Source organism: Aricia agestis, chromosome 10 (genome assembly GCF_905147365.1).
Source record: "Aricia agestis chromosome 10, ilAriAges1.1, whole genome shotgun sequence".
Classification (NCBI taxonomy): Eukaryota; Metazoa; Arthropoda; class Insecta; order Lepidoptera; family Lycaenidae; genus Aricia; species Aricia agestis.
In genome coordinates, this window is record NC_056415.1 from 13710391 (window position 1) to 13729418 (window position 19028).

At 36.5% G+C, this 19028-nt stretch overlaps 1 protein-coding gene across 1 annotated transcript in view; it reads right to left on the reverse strand.

The window, feature by feature from the left end:
* Positions 1–19028, reverse strand: part of LOC121731213 — a 223829-nt gene that overhangs the window by 177758 nt on the left and 27043 nt on the right. The window contains exon 2 of the mRNA XM_042120568.1: positions 2112–2235. Within this exon, the coding sequence (XP_041976502.1) occupies positions 2112–2169 (58 nt within the window). The 5' untranslated portion in view covers positions 2170–2235. The remainder of the gene's footprint in view (positions 1–2111; positions 2236–19028) is intronic.

Consider the following 19028-nt stretch of genomic DNA (forward strand, 5'->3'; position numbering starts at 1 on the left):
ATAAATATTTAAGGGTCCCATACAAAAAACACAATTTTTTGTCTACTTTCGCTCTATACCGGTACGGAATCCTTCGTGCGTGAGTCCGACTTGCACTTGGCCGACTTTTCCCTTATAATTTAAACAAACGTTGAAACTTACCTACTTTATCATCTAGCTATATCCACATTTTTTATATTTTCAAATAAATTTCACCGATCCTAGAGCATGCATCCATTTATGTGAGAAAAATACAGTTTTCAAATTATTAGATACCCACTTCATCCACGCAAGTCTTCAATTATAACAAGACTAGTTGTAACAAACATTCATAATATTCAAACTGTAAAATGTTTTGCAAAATACATTTCACTGACGTACGTTTAAAGTTTGAGGAACAAGTTTTGACAATAGAAAATTTCCAGTCTGGAGCTGGTAATCTGATAAACAACGTGTCGCAAACGCTATCTATTTCGGAGTGTATGGCAGTTTACAACGCGAGGCAATCCGATACAGGCATGCATCTGAACGAGCGACAGCCTGAGATATTGCACCTGCATTCCGCGCGGTGGATACCCGAAGCCGGATGGGGCCGGTTTGCGCCGGAGAAAACCGGTTTAAACCGCTTCGCACCGGTATATTTACTCCCATTGCTGACTAGGAACATTTATCTACAATTTTGCCGGTACCAATTGAGTTACCGTATAATTTTACCCGTGTACGCTGCATTCATAATTTTGTTTGTCGCGTAGATATTTTAGAAACTCCCAACTCAATAAGCGGTCTACGTGACTATGAATAATTGTTGAAATGTTACGTCTTTGTTGTACGGCGAAGTTATTAGAAGCTTTAATAAAATATCTCTTCGATTCTTAAAAGAAGAATTCACTTTATCATTACTACGGAGTATCTATTTCGGAACCCTCTCGGGGGATCAAAGGTAGGAGTATTTTTTCACTCAATGAGGAAGGCTTTCAGTCGCGGCGCTAATTGCTACTTGAAGATGTAAATTAGGGTTCTCAATAAATTAGTCGAAAAAGAAAGTAAAGAAGAGAAAGTAGTAGTTAAAAACTTCTTTTTCTTAGGAGTACTTAAGACGATTGCGTAAATTTTGAAACATAAAAAATATTTTTATTAATAGTTAAGTACGTTTATCTTTATTTTTATATATTCTATTCCGCAAAATGTAAGATTCTATCAAAATCTACATCTAGGATCCATAAATATTCATAGAATTCTTGTTAATCAAGCATTAGCAGTAATGGTGACTTATGCCTTGGATCAGGTCCAGTGTTTCACAAGTTAATCAGCTAAAAAGCTTTCTCGAATTAAGTAGCAAAATGGAGAACTTTAGTGTATTTTTAAGCTAATTATTCAGTTTCAAACTTAATTCTAAGGCCAATCTCATTCTATCGTGAGAGCTAAAAATAATGATCTTTTATGCTCTCCTAACATATTTCGTGCGTACGTAAAATATGTTAAAAAATATATATTTTTATTAGAAGAAAGAAGTCAGGAGGCTACCTGTTGGTAAGCTCGTGCAGTTAAATGGAATAAACAAAACAAGTTCGTTCAGATCAGTTCCACCGATATCAATCGGCCTCGTCGTGGACAGAAGCCTTTAGAGTTTAGGCGCTCTACGAGTACATTTCGAGTACATTTAGAACTCCCACACAAAACTGCGAATCTGCATCGTATTGCATCGTAATGTCATTTTTAATATGAGTTTTGTCCATAAAGTTAATATACCTAGCGGAAAAGAGAAACAAAGGCCTGAGCAAGAGAGATGTCACTATCAGTAACACTGTGTGATAAAAAGAGCACTCTTTTTTTGACGTCCAGTCGGCACGTGCCGCATGTTGATAATTTAATCTCATAGAAATCATGTTCAATCATGCTTGTGCAAGTGTATACGTACACATATTTTCACACACAGATGAAACCAATTTCGGTTTCGTTTGACAGCTCGAGATTGTTGCTCTATTCCACTAGGTATATTAACTTTATGGTGTTGTCACAAATATTTGCGATGTGATGCGATGCGAATTCGCAGTTAAATATGGGAACCCGTGGGGAGCCCTTAAGTGTATACAATACCTAAATTCATTTTGCTAAGTTATTATAAACCTTACTTGTAATCCACAGTAGAATGACGAAACCGACGACGCCTCTGGGCCAGTGGGCAGCCATCTTGGTCGTGTGCTCACACAAAGTCACACATTATCCATACGAGATGTGGGTCGCTTTTCATGTCAGCTGCAACAAAGGAGACCAATTTCATGAAGAAAAAACCTTCAAAATATAATATTGAGACGTTAAATTCTAGCTACGGGTGATACAATGTTCCGTGGTATTTTGGTTCTCCGAAAACCAGCATAATATTGGGTTTTATATTACTGAAATACATTTTTAACATTCCAAGAAGATGTAACTCAAAAACATTTTTTTAATGAAATAAGGGGGCAAACGAGCAAACGGGTCTCCTGATAGAAAGAAACTTCCGTCGCCCATGGACACTAGTAGCATCATAAGAGCTGCCAGTGCGTTGCCAGCCTTTTAAGAGGGAATAGGGGAGGGTAGGGAAGGGAAGGGGAGTGTAGGGAAGAGAAGGGGAGGGTAGGAAAGGGAAGGGGAGGGTAGGGAAGGGAATAGGGTAGGGGATTGGGCCTCCGGTAAACTCACTCACTCGGCGAAACACAGAGCAAGCGCTGTTTCACGTCGGTTTTCTGTGAGAACGTGGTATTTCTCCGGTCGAGCCGGCCCATTCGTGCTGAAGCATGGCTCTTCACGTATACTATATATTTTTGCAATAAGAAATATTAAATAGATGTCGATGAAAACATAAGATCGTTATTTTGGGTGGAAACGATACCTATATCGTCATATATAAGTAAATGAAAAAGCTCAGCAATCACAAAGTTTCAAAATAGTGATGACGAAATAAAAATTGAGGCTAACTTCACAAAAAACTAACGAACGTGTAATCAGAGAAGCGGCGACATTTGGGGGCAGAAAAACTGAAAATCAGGCGCTCGTAAAAAACCGGGAAAAAGCCTTAAATTATGGGAGGCGATGTGTTGACGCGCACACCGGAAATGATTGATAGATCCGACGGAGCCAACTCGCTGGATAATGTACATTTAAATAACAAGCGTTATTTTTAAGAGATTTATACGTTTTTTTATTGCTTTAGTTTTGTACAGTTTTAACCCTTATGTAACCGTTATGTAGGTATGTTACCTGAAAATATAACTATTTAGATTTGTTTTGGATTAAAAGATGATGACTATCACTGCCATTACCAGCGGATATCACCACGAAAACTACCGAAAACGACACTACACCATTGATGATCTGATCTAATATTGATGATGCAGCAAAGAGGTTATTCGCAATGATAACATTGTCATTGGGGCAGGAATTGAGGATATTGTTGTCACTCAAAATGATACCTGCGATATACAAAAAAAAAGTTGGATGACCATAAACCGTTTATCTGTAAAATTACCCCAAAATATCCCTAAGACTGCATATTTGTAACTGCCTATGCATATTTATTTGTTGTTTGATTCCTCGATAAAATTTATAAAAATTGTATCGAATAATCAAACTGCTAAGCGTTTATTTTCCTATACATTATATCTGCTCCTCCTTCGATATGTCAACAGTAAGGACAATAGCACTGAGTCAACTACAGTCAACGAATCCAGCGTATCGATTCGTAAATCCACAAACTGACAATAGATATTGCATACTCGACTCTCAATAAACAGAAATCCTGGACTAATTACTACGACTTATCCAGGTCTCGATTCGACATCGGCTTAGTACGAAAAGAATAGATATTGCTACTTCAGATCACCATGGTGTGTAATCAAAGACTTGGCTACGCAATAAACAATTTTCAATGGAGGAACGTTTAAATGACTTCATATAACACTTCGACTCTTTTTAAATGCATTTTGCATACCTAGCGACCTTGGGGCCTATAAATGTTGGACTTCTTAATACTAAGCACCAGACTCATTAACTAAAACTATCCGTCATTGTCTTCGCTCAATTTGGTGAGCCATGGGAACTGTGGCTACCACAGAATTTATGATACTACTAGACCTGCTTTAGTTTACATGGTTACATATTTTATTCGCAGGGATCGACTAGGAAATTTCTAAAAGCTAAATAAATAATTCGATACAGATAAACCCTGTAATATGAAACAAATATCTGAACAAATGGAGGGCCGAAGCATCTAGAAACAATTATATTAATAGGTTAACTTTGAAGGATACTTGATAATATTTTTGTCGAGAAGTTGGGAAGTTTATTGGACAGATTAAGGGCTCTTGAGATAGTCGCGCTCGGCCGGACCGAACTTAAGATGTTATCAATACAGAGCTTGTTTATGAGCTAACGTCCATCTTTGAGTGGCCGGAGTAAAACAACATAAGAAAACTACTATACACAATCCATGGCAACTCGGTTGTAGGTACAATTTCCATGTTGGAAAATTTTTGTTTTTATGTTTTCCGAAACTTTGTATACGGCTATGGTGTATTTCTATATAATGGAGATGATGTATATTATATGTATACGAGAAGTGAAAGTGTGGCAACCTTTTCGAAACTAAGCGAAACGGAGTAGTACTATGTAAGAAAGTTTATATCTTAAGACCAGAGACCAAGACGTAGCTGCGCAACGAATAAGTTTGAGTACTTAATCTTTCAATACATTTTGGACAATGTGTTATACATGAGAAAAAATGAAAATAATTTTAAAACAAAAAGTGACATTCACTGCAGGAACACTAGAAATAAGGTCAAGCTGGATATACCAATAACCAGGCTGAGCAAAGTATGTTTCAAAGATCAATGTATACGCCTATTATAGTCTTTACAATAAAATCCCAGAAAATGTCTTAAATCTTTCAATTAATAAATTTTAAAAAGTTGTTCAATAACGTTTGTGTGCTAAGGCTTATTAAAAGGTAACTGATTTTCTCAATGATAGCACACATTGGGAATAATAAGCTGACAGACCATAGGCCGCTTCTATATAAACGTATCACATTTTTGCATACTTAGTGTAAATTAATATTAAGTTTAAGCTATTATTGTTATTTTCCACTTTTTTTGTTAAAGGTGGCCCCGAGCAAATTTCTTACGCCGGTTCTTCTCCGGTGGTAGACCTGATATAGACGTTCTAAAAGTTAACTTTGTTATCCTATTTAGAAATAAATATTTTGATTTTTTTGAGATGTCGCCATACAAATTGATCAAAAATATTGCCTATAATAATATATTTTAAATTAAGTCGACGGTACATGTTAATAAAGTGTATTTTTACTCTACAAAGCTATGGTATTTTTTTCCTTTGCTTTGACATTTAGTTAGGTACTACCAAGGACGTTTAGTTTTTACCTAACTAAAAAAAAACAGGAAACTACTAACCACTTTTACACTAAATTCTGAATAATTCGAGTAAAACCATAAAGTATATCACAGAGTGAATCAAAATAAGGAAATTCAAATACAACTTATCTAACATCAGTAATATTTTCAAACTCTACATCTGATACAACTCTACGTAGTCAATTGTAAACGCTCTGAGGTAATAAATATATTCGTCGAGACAAGATCGCCAATTGCTTCAGAGATTTATTAGGATTTGCCTCGTGTTATTTTGATTTATATGAGTATTTTATTATACATCGTATATGGGGCAATATGAAGAGAAGATTTAAACAGCCCATTCAAAGCAAAATACTCTGTTTAGTTCAATATTGTGACCACAAAAAAAGTTATGAAAAAAATCGATGCTTTGTTTTCATATTCTATCGTCTTTTATTAAATTGTCAATAATTGCTTTAGTTTTTAACTGTAAGTTTGTTGCTAGTAGTTACAGCAATAAACAAAAATGTAACAAACAACTTAATTACTAATTGGCATTCAAGCACTGTCAAAGTTTAACTTCAAATCATAAATAGTGAAGCAGCGCGAGACAAAAGTCAAGAAGACCACTTAATGGCGCCCGAACATAGTGCAGATATAATACAGTAATGGAGTCTTATTTTTGAAATCAAATTCTTGCAATATAGTCGACACAAACCATGAACGCGACGTGGTGCTGCATCTATCTGAAATGTAAGCAAGAAATTCTTTACCCACTGACGTAATGTCCTGGGAAATAAAATGTAAAAATCTTTATCAGCTTTCATACTTTTGACATTAATTTATAACGTTATGATTATGATATCGATAATAACAAATATCAAACAAAATATGATCTGCCGAAAGCTGACGAAAGCAGCCATTTTTACCCCTCTGCTTTATAAAATTACACATATAAGTATATTCAAAATAAAACACTTAAAATATGTGCGCGTGCGTGTCAGGCAGTCATATAAAAATGGTCTACTGTATATTATTTATACTGTACCCGGGTCCAGCATGAAAAATGGCTGAAGATAAAATGACTTGAAATATTGCTTTGTGCACACTCCTCCGCAGGTTTATGGTGGAACATTGTAATTTTAGCACTTACGCGTACACTATCGGCCTTTTATCTAAACGCGCTTCGGAAAATTTTGATATTTTACTAGTGAATATTTTGGTATAAAAATACTGTTGTGCATTTTTTAAAATACTAAAACTCAGGGTGTTCACCGAATAATAAGGACGAAAATATAAAAGAGGGAACGTGTTTTTACAATGCATGCTTTTTTTTAAACTTATCAATAAGATGACAAGGAAGAAGAGGTCTTGCTCTTAAAAATTATTTAAGAGCACTAAAATTTATGTTATTACAATAAAGAATCGTACGTAAGTAATAACATTTGGAATAAATCTATTGCTCAAATTTTCGCGTAACCGTAAATGTTGTATAATATTATAATCTATAATATAAAAATGAGTCGCTGAATGTGTTGCTATTTTTTTTTTAATGAAATAAGGGGGCAAGCGAGCAAACGGGTCACCTGATGGAAAGCAACTTCCGTCGCCCATGGACACTCGCAGCGTCAGAAGAGCTGCAGGTACCTTGCCGGCCTTTTAAGAGGGAATAGGGTAATAGGGGAGGGTAGGGATGAGAAGGGAATAGGGGAGGGTAGGGAAGGGAATAGGGTAGGGGATTGGGATCCGGTAAACTCACTCACTCGGCGAAACACAGCGCTAGCGCTGTTTCACGCCGGTTTTCTGTGAGAACGTGGTATTTCTCCGGTCGAGCCGGCCCATTCGTGCCGAAGCATGGCTCTTCCACGTATTAAGCGCAAAACTCGAGAACGGCTGAACGGATTGGGCTAATTTTAGTCTAAAAATATTCTTAAAAGTCCAGGGAAGGTTTTTAAGTGACACGAAGTTCACTGGGACAGCTAGTAATAAATAAATAAATATATTATGTTTTCTTATGTTTTGATTCCATTGTTTTCGATGTTATTCGAAAATGCTAATCTCGTTTATTATTAACTATCAAATGTAAGCCTGAAGCGTCCCCAAAAATTAAATATTCAATAAAGTTTTGACCAGATGTGACTAGCGAACTTTGCTCTAAACCCTTTTACCGAACTTAACGATGTTTTCCCAATAGCGGCTCAATTATGCAATAACCACTACGTGCCCGATCGGGGTCATAGTTAATATATTATTATGTTTACTCGGCTTATTTACTATGCGGGCTAAAAGTATATGGGAACTTGTGTGGCATTCTGTAAACGGTTCTTTATATTATATCAAAACGTAGGAAACGTTTTGATATAATATAAAGAACCGTTTACAGATTACACTAATATTATGAAGGTCTGTAACTGTATGTTTGTTATGTACAAAAACTACTGAACATATAGCTCTGTATTAGCAAAGAGGTTACTTCTTATCCCGAATAAGGACAGTACTTTCATAGTATCATGTTAAAAACTAAGGACAAAAGTTAGAAAACAACAAGCTTGCCAGTTAAATAAAATATTATGCATGTTATTTCTCTTTTATTAATCAAGGTACCATATTACATTTTATTGTTATTAATCTGTACTGTAATGCATAGAACAATGTGCTTTGTATGTAGCTTGTATTATATTGTAATAATGCGTGCTTTTATCCAGCTAATCATTCGATCAAGTATAAATAAAAATAGAGACTTAATTAACAAATGTAATTGCTATTTTCTCGTACAAAAACATATAAATTAGTTCACTAATCTGTAACTATTGCTATGTTTCTTAATTAGTTCGTACAATTATCAGAGTCTAACTTTTACATTGTAAGAAATTTTCTCCTAACTTCTTTCCTTTTAGTGAATTAATAAAGTTTTTTGTGCACAGGGATAAAAACAAAGAAACAGAGTTTCTAAAATATGATGATGAGTCTTGTCAATTTCTTTTAGGACGATAAGGGTCAGCTCACACTTAAGCGCAACGCGACGCTAAGTTTTTCAAATATTTATTTAAAATTGAACTTTAGTAAATACTCAAGGAGACACAAGTTTTATTACTACAGCGGAGGAGCAACTTGGTGAAGCTCGTCCGTAATGTTCTTTTTTTTCATAGAGATAAGAGATCGGCAAATGAAAAAGGCTAACTAAAGTTAAATTTAAAATCACGTAATAAAATAATTACGTACGCTAAGTATCTAAACACACTAGGCCAAAAATACGTCATGATTACGCTTGCAATGTGCTACGCATACAATTTAACGCGACGTAATTTTGGCATGGTGTGTCATCAGTAATTTAAAATACATTGCAGGCGTAACCTTGCCGAACTTCGGTCGCGTATCTTCGGCATGGTGTGTAGAAACTTAGAAACAGTACTTGATGTTTCTTCGACAAGTAAAAGAAGTATTGCATACATCAGAAACTTCAATTTAGCCTCTCGTTTCTCAAAACTCCCATGGGACAAATAAATTGCCATTCCAGTACTTGGAAGAAACTTCAAAGAAATAAGAGATTTTTAAAATCCAAACTAATATTACATATTACGTACTTTACATATTACATATTAAATACTAATATTATAAATGCGAAAGTGTGTCTGTGTGTTACCTCTTCTCGCATAAACCGCTGAACCGATTTTGATGAAATTTCGTATGCAGATCTTGGAGTCATCAGTTACGGAAAAGGTCATAGGACAGTTTTTCTCCCATGGGAGAGCCATGCTTCGGCACGAATGGGCCGGCTCGACCGGAGAAATACCACGGGCTCACAGAAAACCGGCGTGAAACAGCGCTTGCGCTGTGTTTTGTCGAGTGAGTGAGTTTACCGGAGGCCCAATCCCCTACCCTATTCCCTTCTCTACCCTCCCCTATTACCTTCCCTACCCTCCCCTATTCCCTTCCCTACCCTCCCCTATTCCCTTCCGTTCCCTTCCCTTCCCTATTACCTTATTCCCTCTTAAAAGGCCGGCAACACACCTGCAGCTCTCTGATGCTGCGAGTGTCCGTGGGCGACGAAATTCGCTTTCCATCAGGTGACCCATTTGCTCGTTTGTCCCCTTATTTCATTAAAAAAAATGTACGGTTTCCGCGCGATAAACGAATTTTGGCACAGTTTGGTTGCGGGCTTCATCTAGTTACCATATAGATGTAAAACTAATATTACATTATATATTTGAGGTTTCTGTTTGCTGGTAAAATCATGCGACATAGTCCAAGAGCCCACACACCTTTAAAACCCCGGCCGCCACTTACGGGACTCGACCGAACATTAGGTGTACTTAAATATTCTATCGGCTAAGCATAATAGTTTTATTAGGACTACGTGGTCGGGAAATTAACGATTTATTTATGCGGAGAAATCCAGTTTTTAGCGAATTGGGTAAGCGCCAGCAACGTTAAATCGCGGGTAAGCCGCAGCCCAGGTACATAATACACATAACTCAAGATATTTAACACGTGCACTCAGCGAGTATTTTTAGATTTATAGACCTAGATCCTACCTCCGTTGGATTTCAGCCGGTAAATCGAACTCCACGATATATTGCTGTCTGTTGAGAATACGGTTTTGAGTAGGTAGTCAAAATAGAAGTTTAAAATTGATTTAAAAATCTTAAAATTATTTTGCCCTTATATTTTTATTTTTAGATAAATACTTAGTTCACACTAAAACGTGGCAGATACAAAGGTGGTGCTTTGCGCGTCAGAGCAGCGCCTATCTTGCAAGGAAGGCGGAGTAAAAAAAGTTCTCCTGAAGGCCGGCAACGCACCTGCAGCTCCACTAATGTTGCGAGTATGAGCGACGGTAGTTGCTTTCCATCGTGTGAACCGTTTGCTCGTTTGCCCCCTTATTTTATTAAAAAGAAAGTTCAATTTTCGATTATTGTATTTACTCGTATAAACCTTTAAAATGCGGCACCGCGTCGCGACGCATTTCAGATAGAAACCAAATCTTACACAATTTTAAGTCCAATAAAAAAAAATCACCTCTGAACAAACCTTAACGTAATGAGTAAAATATAAAACATTTATGTTTCTTACTAATTTAGGTTAGGTGTAAAATTTTTAGCGCACTTAGTTCAAACGGTTGAAATTTTTGTTGGTTAAAACTAAACGCGCATTAAACTGGGAGATTATGTTGTAACTTTTAGTGCTTAACGTATCTAAAACACTTCTTTTAACACTTAATTAGGACTTGGAGCGAGAGCACTGTAATTAAGCGAAGCTAATATTTACCTGAGCGTGATAGAATAATTAGGTCAATAGAGGTGTTTGTACGTATGTTACAAATACTCCGTACAAATAGGTGATATCTGCCTACCTAGCATACGCCAACGAGATATCTCACTCTACATGTTTTCTCGATGTTTGATGGTTTGTCTCTTCATTTTTATTGACCCTAGCATGACAAACATTTTTTCTCGCGCAGATCTATCATCGAAATAACACATTTTTATAGAGTTTGGTCGAGATAATGTCGAGATTTTGACATTATGAGACGAGTAACTACTCGTCTCATAATGTCAAAATTTAATTATCTCGAGAGTGAGATATCTCGTTGGCGTATGCTGGGTAGCTTGTACATGGCTTATACCTTAGTGCTCAGCGCCAAGCTGGACAGCTCCCTTCTGGGGCACTGGATCCATACACATGTACATACATGTGCCCGGGGCGCCAGAAGGTGGCAAATACTTGAAACTAATTTATTTTTGTAACTATTACTAACATAGTTTTTAGGTTTATTTTTTTACTAATAAAATATGGGTTAAAAAGCCTGAAATAAACGTATTTTTTATGTATGAATACGCAAAAGCTATCATGATTAAAGGTTTATTATAATATTATGTATTATAATAAACCTTTAATGCTAGTGACTGATATCAGTAAAGTTTGACTTTAAAATTTCCATGGCCGTAACGAATTGAGATACGCAGTGGTCAATATCCATTATCCATCCAGGGTTTGGATAATCGTTTACGAATATTAGGAAAAGTTTTAAGGATCGACCTTTGCTAGAATTGGTAATCACTTTGGTTGTCGTTGTTAATTTCGAGGAGTTCCTTCAATTCCATTACGTCTTATCAAGTCACCGTTTTTAGGGTTCCGTACCCAAAGGGTAAAAACGGGACCCTATTACTAAGACTCCGTTGTCTAACTCCAGGCTGTATCTCAAGAACCGTTATAGCTAGAATTCTGAAATTTTTACAGATTGTGTACATCTATTGCCGCCATAACAAAATATACTGAAAATAAAATAAAATCAATATTTAACGGGGGCTCCCATACAACAAACATGATTTTTTTGGCCTTTTTTGCTCGATATCAATAATGATAACAGGCAGGCAGTTGAAATTTTCAGAGAATTCTTAATAATATGTGTACTTTAATAATTAATAATAAAATTAGAATAGAATTAAAATTTAAGGGGGGCCCCCATACAAAAACACAACTTTTGGCCTATTTTTTCTCTATAACGGTACGGAACCCTTCGTGCGCGAGCCCGACTCGTACTTGGCCGATTTTAATTTAAACATGGTATCAAATTCGGACAATCTATACAACAAAAAAATAATTTTGAAAATCTGACCACAAGCAGCAAAGTAAACATTAACTCCTCCTTTTTTTAAAGTCGGTTAAAAAAGTATCTAAGATGTTCACCAGGGATGTAAGGTATCATCATGTCAAATTTCATTGAAATCGGTCCAGCGGATTCGGAGATAAGCCTGTACAAACAGACAAACAGACATACAGACAAACAGACAGAGAAACAAAAATTTCAAAAACGGTCAAAATGTGTTCTACTACTCTTCTTACATGCCCATGACTCGTTTTTTCAAGTTTATTTTCAATGTACAAAAATTTTACCTCTACGATTTTATTATAAATATATAAACATTATAATTACCTACGTAAAAAACCTTTTCAGACTGCGTTTTAGTCTCGGTATAAACCTCGGTACAAAAATAAATATCCAATATTTTAATTAGATAAGTACCTACCCAAAGTTTCTTTACATGAAAAAAATAATAATTATTTATTCACAGTGAATTAACATTTGTTTGAATGAATTGGTTCCATTAAAAGAAAATAAGTCCAGAGTGATAAAAGTCACCCAAACATGAGTTTTTAACGAGAATCGCAGATTCAATAAAAAATTAAGTAACTATAGTGGAGCAATTTTGTAGCATTTAATATTTCAATCACACGCAACATTAAATTAAAGTACTGTGAATTTCGCAACGCAGAAAAACCAATCATTTCTGGTCCAAATAGTTTCGGGCCAGTTCAATCAAAAATTTAACCGGACGCGATACAAGCGAGGGTTTTTTTCAGTCCATTAAATTTTTTCATCTGATCAGAGTTAAGCTGATTACTAGCATGTGAGACTTTTAGTGAATCGAGCTTTGATGAAGGCTACGTCAAAGGCCGAAGTAGTTCGTATGTCGAAACGATAAAATGTGACACTAGTAAAGCTAATGTATAGTGTCTATCGGACGAATGACGCCCGCAACTCTGTCGCGCCAAAATTCGTTTATTGCTCGGGAGCCGTCATTTTTTCCAAAATAAAAAGTATCCCATGTCCTTTCCCGGGACTCGAGTATCTCCATACCGAATTTCAGCAAAATCGGTTCAGCAGTTTGGGCGTGAAGAGGTAACAGACAAACAGACAGGCAGTTAGACAGACACACTTTCGCTTTTATGATATAAGTTTGGATCCTATTTCCGCCCTCTTACTAAAATACAAAGATCTACACTTTGCAAACAAAATCCCCAAAACAATAATGTTCTTGATAACAATTACAAGCTATAGCAGGGGTTCCCAATCATTATACGTGGGAGAGCCATGCTTCGGCACGAATGGGCCGGCTCACATAAATAACACGTATTCACAGAAAACCGGCGTGAAACAGCGCTTGCGCTGTGTTTCGCTGAGTGAGTGAGTTTACCGGAGGCCCAATCCCCTAACCCCTACCCTATTCCATTCCCTACCCTCAACTATTCCCTTCCCTTCTCTACCCTCCCCTATTACCCTATTCCCTCTTAAAAGGATGGGAACGCACTTGCAGCTCTTCTGATGCTGCGAGTGTCCATGGGCGACGGAAGTTGCTTTCCATCAGGTGACCCGTTTGCTCGTTTACCCCCTTATTTCATTAAAAAAAAAAAAGTCACGGCACCCTACTCCGTAGCCCGTGCTATTAGAGCTAACCTAGGTATTACAAAAAGATACCTAAATAAACACCTTTAATGATTATAGTTAGGTTAAGCAATTAAAATAATCATTATTTAATCATCTGCCTGCTTTGTATAATTCATATTATAATTTTATTTTATAACGAGCTTTTGCCCGCGGCTTCGCTCGCATTAAGAAGTATTATTATATACAAACTTTCATCCCCTATTTGAACCTCTTGGGGTTGGAATTTATCAAAATCCTTTCTTAGCGGATGCCTACGTTATAACATCTATCTGCATGCCAAATTTCAGCACGATCCGTCCAGTAGTTTGGGCTGTGCGTTGATAGATCACTATGTCAATCAGTCACCTTTGAGTTTTATATATATAGATATTTGTGGTTATGGATCTTTCACGGCGCCCCTCTTGCCTTTCCGCGGTGCAACAGGGCGCCGCGGCGCACAGTTTGGGAACCCCTGAGCTATAGCATAGCTTCTATCGCATTATTTGAGCGCGGCGACCGAAACAAGAATACCTCCGTACCAAAAAAACCTAACAAGGGGAGTGTTGGGTTTTTTTGGTACGGAGGTGCTCGTGCGGCGTTGCCAGACTTCGGCTCGATATTTGTGTGCCTACGCTAGACGTATGCGAATTATAATTGCCTAAGTTGATAAAAAATGCTTTGCAATAGTTTTACTGCGGCAGTTCCCGAGTGTCACACGTATTTTTTTTGTACGTGCTTGACACTACAAGCATGAATTTTTAACGCCAATCAGCCAGTAGCTAATAATGATGATAGTAAATATAGATCTCGTTAAAAGGAAAACAAACCAATACAGGATGCTTCAACGCAAAATGTAGCGTCGTTTACATCGCAAATATATTTCGATCAGTTTCAATAGTTGAGGCTAAAGAAGTCCTATGTTGTCTTTCAATTTCTTACGCTACGGGTGTGTATTCCAAGACTTTGCTTGTACAGATACGGTTTGTTTGAAGAACTCGTAAGCGAGTACTTTGTTTGACGTGTTTACACTTTATCATTTTTTCTGCAGAGCATAAAAGCTACCATATAGATTTTGGTGGTCCCAATTTCATACAAGCAAATGTCACTTATGTAGTTCCCAAGTGACTGCGCAATTCAAAAAGCCACCTTTACGCCCATGACCCAGCGGGATGGAACCAACACAACCGGCGAAATATCGGGCGCAGAACTTATCCCCATCCGCCGTATCATCAAATCTAATAAAATTTTCATTTCCAAATCATCTCCATAATAAACCATAATACATTCAAGAAAACACAATTTCATTAATGTGATAATACACTATTCAGGGGCATAAAAAGATTCTCGCACAGAAATGACGTGTTCCTATTCAGATGTCTTACATGAAAGGGATTTTATTCGCCGACAGGAAATATACTGCCCCATAAAATGTCATGAACAAACTCTTTACGAATAAAGATGAGGCTGATTATGAGATTATTGAGTTACTAGTTTCTGTCAGTCGCTCGTTTTGCATTCCTAACTTGTTTGTCTCGTGTATTCTTCTTGTTGGAAAGAATTGCGTGATGCGAAATGTGTAACAATGTTTTTTCTGTGGTGTGTTGGTATGATGAACTATAAGTTCTATATATGGAAGGACCTTTTCAAATAATTGTGTGATGCTTCTATACAACCTTCATTTGATCATCTACTAATATGTTACAAAATTGTAACACTGCTACACTAAAATTAAAAACGGAAATATGCTAAATTTACCTAACAATATTACGAAGAATGATTTTGATTGCATTAGATCTTACTTTGGTGGAAGTCCGGTCCCTTAAGACCGACCGGCCGGTCGTGGAGGGTGGTCCTGTGTTTGAGAGATCCAGGACACCCTTCGTTATACGGCTGATGGCAAACCGCAGGTGGTTTTAGTGCCTTTAGTCCTTCACCCCCCCTAGTACACCCCCGGGGTCCTTCAGTATGAGGCATATCCCGAACACGGGGCACGCATAAATCATTTACACTGGGTAGTAAAAAAAATAAAAAAAGGTAGACTCTGGAACTATTTAATCAACGTGGCGGAGTCTTGGTCTTACTTCTAAAAGATTTTTTTTTATAATCCTTCTGTTAATCTGCTTCTAATTTCGTTACGGGACTAAGCACCAGTAGCGATGGTAAGGGGGGGCGAAGCTGGGCGATCGCCTAGGGCGCCAGATAAAAAGAGGCACTGAGGCAAACAAAAGGGGCGGAAAAAAATTTCAGCACTATCAGCACCCTGGGCGCCGAAGCAATCTCGCTCAGGGCGTTGGTAGTGCTAATACCGGCCCTGCTAAGCACGTTATGCATAAAGACTTGTGGTCGATGGTAGGATTGTGTGGTGGGTTTATGTGGCGCTTATCTCATGACAATAGCTGCGCTGTAGCTTATCTCTCTATTAATCTTAATAATGCACGTGTCTTGAATGGCTCTTATAATAGGCTATTCAGATTATTTTTACTAGATTTCTCCGTTATTTTCTGTTTTAAAAGTTTATAATATTGTGGCATTTTCGAAATTTCCGTCCATCTCTAGGATTCAGAGTAACATCATACCCATCGAAATCGATTTAGCAATTTGATCTTCAAAAGGTAACAGGCATGCAGATAGGATTTGGAACTTTGATGTTATTGGATCAGCATGGATCGAAATAAAACGATTATGTAACAGTATAGCTCCGATATCACAAAGCGGATCTCTAAAACTATTCAGACTTTTTACATTTGCATGACTTCAGTTGAAAAGGTCGTGTTTGTTTTTGTTTAAAATAAACTTTGTCATGGGCACGTTATTTTCGTCTCTTTGGTAGAGAGAATTCGTAAAAAGTGTCCGCGAAACAAAAGCCTGCTGACACTCGTTTAGCGCTGAAAGGGCTATGAAACATAGCTATTAATTTGATATGCATGTCTCTGTAAATCTTTATGTAAGTATATAAATCTTCTGTTTGTGTGTTACTGATTAAAATCTTCCTAAACGTCTTGACTGATTATAATGAAATATTCCGTTTGATATTGTAGGTTCGAAATGGTTTACAGTTTATTTTGTCAACCAGATAATATTTTTAACTATCTATCCCGGTGAACTTCGTGTTACTTTAAAACCTTCCCTGGACTTCTACGAATATTTTAAGACTAAAATTAGCCCAATCCGTTCAGCTGTTTTCGAGTTTCAGCGTTACTAACACAATTGAAAATCTTTTTTTATATATATAGAAGATGAATTATTTTCGAGGTAAGAATAATATTATCATCGCCAAACACACACTCTAAGAAGAGAAAGAAGTGCTCCTGGCTATTATCTTCCTGGCAAAACATTTATATTATTTCACAAGACATGATTTAGCATACCACTATATATATCTAGACACGTTATAATATTAGACATTATCTCTACTATTATAAACATTTAGTATTTCAAAGTCTTTCATACTTGAACTGATTATATAATCTATGACGTCACTGCATTTTCGTACTAAACGTGTATACGAAATGCTCTTACGAGCTTCCAATCTCTAGAGACTAGAGAGAATCCCCTTTATGTGCTGTAGTAGGAATAAATTCAAACATTTCGATCAGGAAATTCATTTATTAAGTAGTTCTAAGATAAACATTAATTAATTAGAAACTCAGAAATGAAGACCTGAGCGGATGAGTAGGGTAACTAACAATTTGAACATGTTTGGTTTTTTTCATAAGTAAAGGTTTTAGGACAGGGAAAATTATTTCAAATAAAAAAAATATGCATCTCATGTATACAGGGTGTAACAAAAATAAGTGATAATACTTTAGGGTGTGTATGTGTTCCTTGTAGAGAGTTCACTGTGAAAGTAGCAGCGCTGAAAGACCAAATTTTTTTTTCACTTTTGTATGGGCAACGGCCCGAGCGTCACGAGTTTCCCCATACAAAAGTGAAAAAAAAATTTTGGTCTTTCAGCGCTGCTACTTTCACAGTGAACTCTCTACTAGGAACACGTACACACCTTAAAGTATTATCACTTATTTTTCTTACACCCTGTAGATGTATTAGCTAGATATAAAAGTGTAGGGGCGAGGACCCCTACACTACGACGATGGGCAGAAAGGAAACTGGGGTTACCTGGTGGCTGAGACAGCTGGGCAGATGGGCTGATAGGGCTGATGTGCTGATGCTCGTAGTCACACGACACTGTCACCTTCTATTTCACTGAGCTGAGGATTTATCGCGAATCACGGGAACGGCTAGCCGATATTTTTCGTATGTAACGATCGCGCGCCGGTAATGGACTGTGTCATTGGCATGTCAAAACGTATGACAGCTGACAGCGCAGACTCATGCGCAGTGTTGCCAACTGCCACATTCGTCGCGCTAAAGTTTGGCGCGAACAAAAAGGGTAAGTTCAAGTGCAAGGTTTGTTTAAATTAAAAGGAGAAAATTAGTAATTCCTTTATCCACTCATGTCTTATATTTAAGTATTGCCTAATGAATTCTCACCTTATGGAATATTCTTTCTGTATTCCGAGTTTTAAACAAACTTTGAAGACACTTTTTTCATTTTTTAAATTGAAGTTTTGTAAATAATTTCTGTTTCAAAACTTGTAGGGAAACTTGAAAGTTTCTAAAGTTTAAGTATTGATTTCGTTTCCTATATGAAAAATAGAATTTTATTCTACCTTTAAGCATTGAATTGGTTTTATAACATTAGGGGCAAATAAGTAAACGAGTCACCTGATGGAAAACAACTACAGTCACGTTGGTGACTGTAGTTGTTTTCCATCAAAAGACACACACACTCCCAACATCAAAAGAGTTGCAAGTGTGTTGCCAGCCTTTTAAGAGGTATAAATTTATTTATTTATTTATTTTATATACGAGCTCACGAACAGAACAGCATTTGTGACATTTCAGAATTATACATAAGTATAAATTTTGTTTACAGATAAAATGAGTTCTAATGATAGATGAAGTACAGCGTGCTTACCTATGCGACAGAAATTAGATGAGATGAAAGGTAATGTAATGAATATGGTGATAAATAATAATGATTAAATAATATTATGTACTATGTAATAAAAAAATCCTTTTTTTAATAACAAATAATACTATTAAATAAAACTAATACTAATTTAACAAAAGTTAAAATTATAACTGTGACAGTATAAGTACTTAATTATATTATTATTACTATAGTTTCAACTTTATTTGACTGTAGAATATTTATTAAAATAGTGTTTTCAATTTCTCATCGATCGTGGAATAACGAGACACGATAGCTTATCTATTGTTATCGCGGCCGGATGCGGCCGCTTAGGGCTTCATGAATTAAAGTAACTAAGCTTATCAGAGAATATACAGATGTCGGGACAGTCGGATATAGCATTGTAAGATCTATCTTCTGAGTGGTGCATAGTGACCTAGGTTTGTTCTGGAAAGTTTTACGTGAAATTGTTTGTATA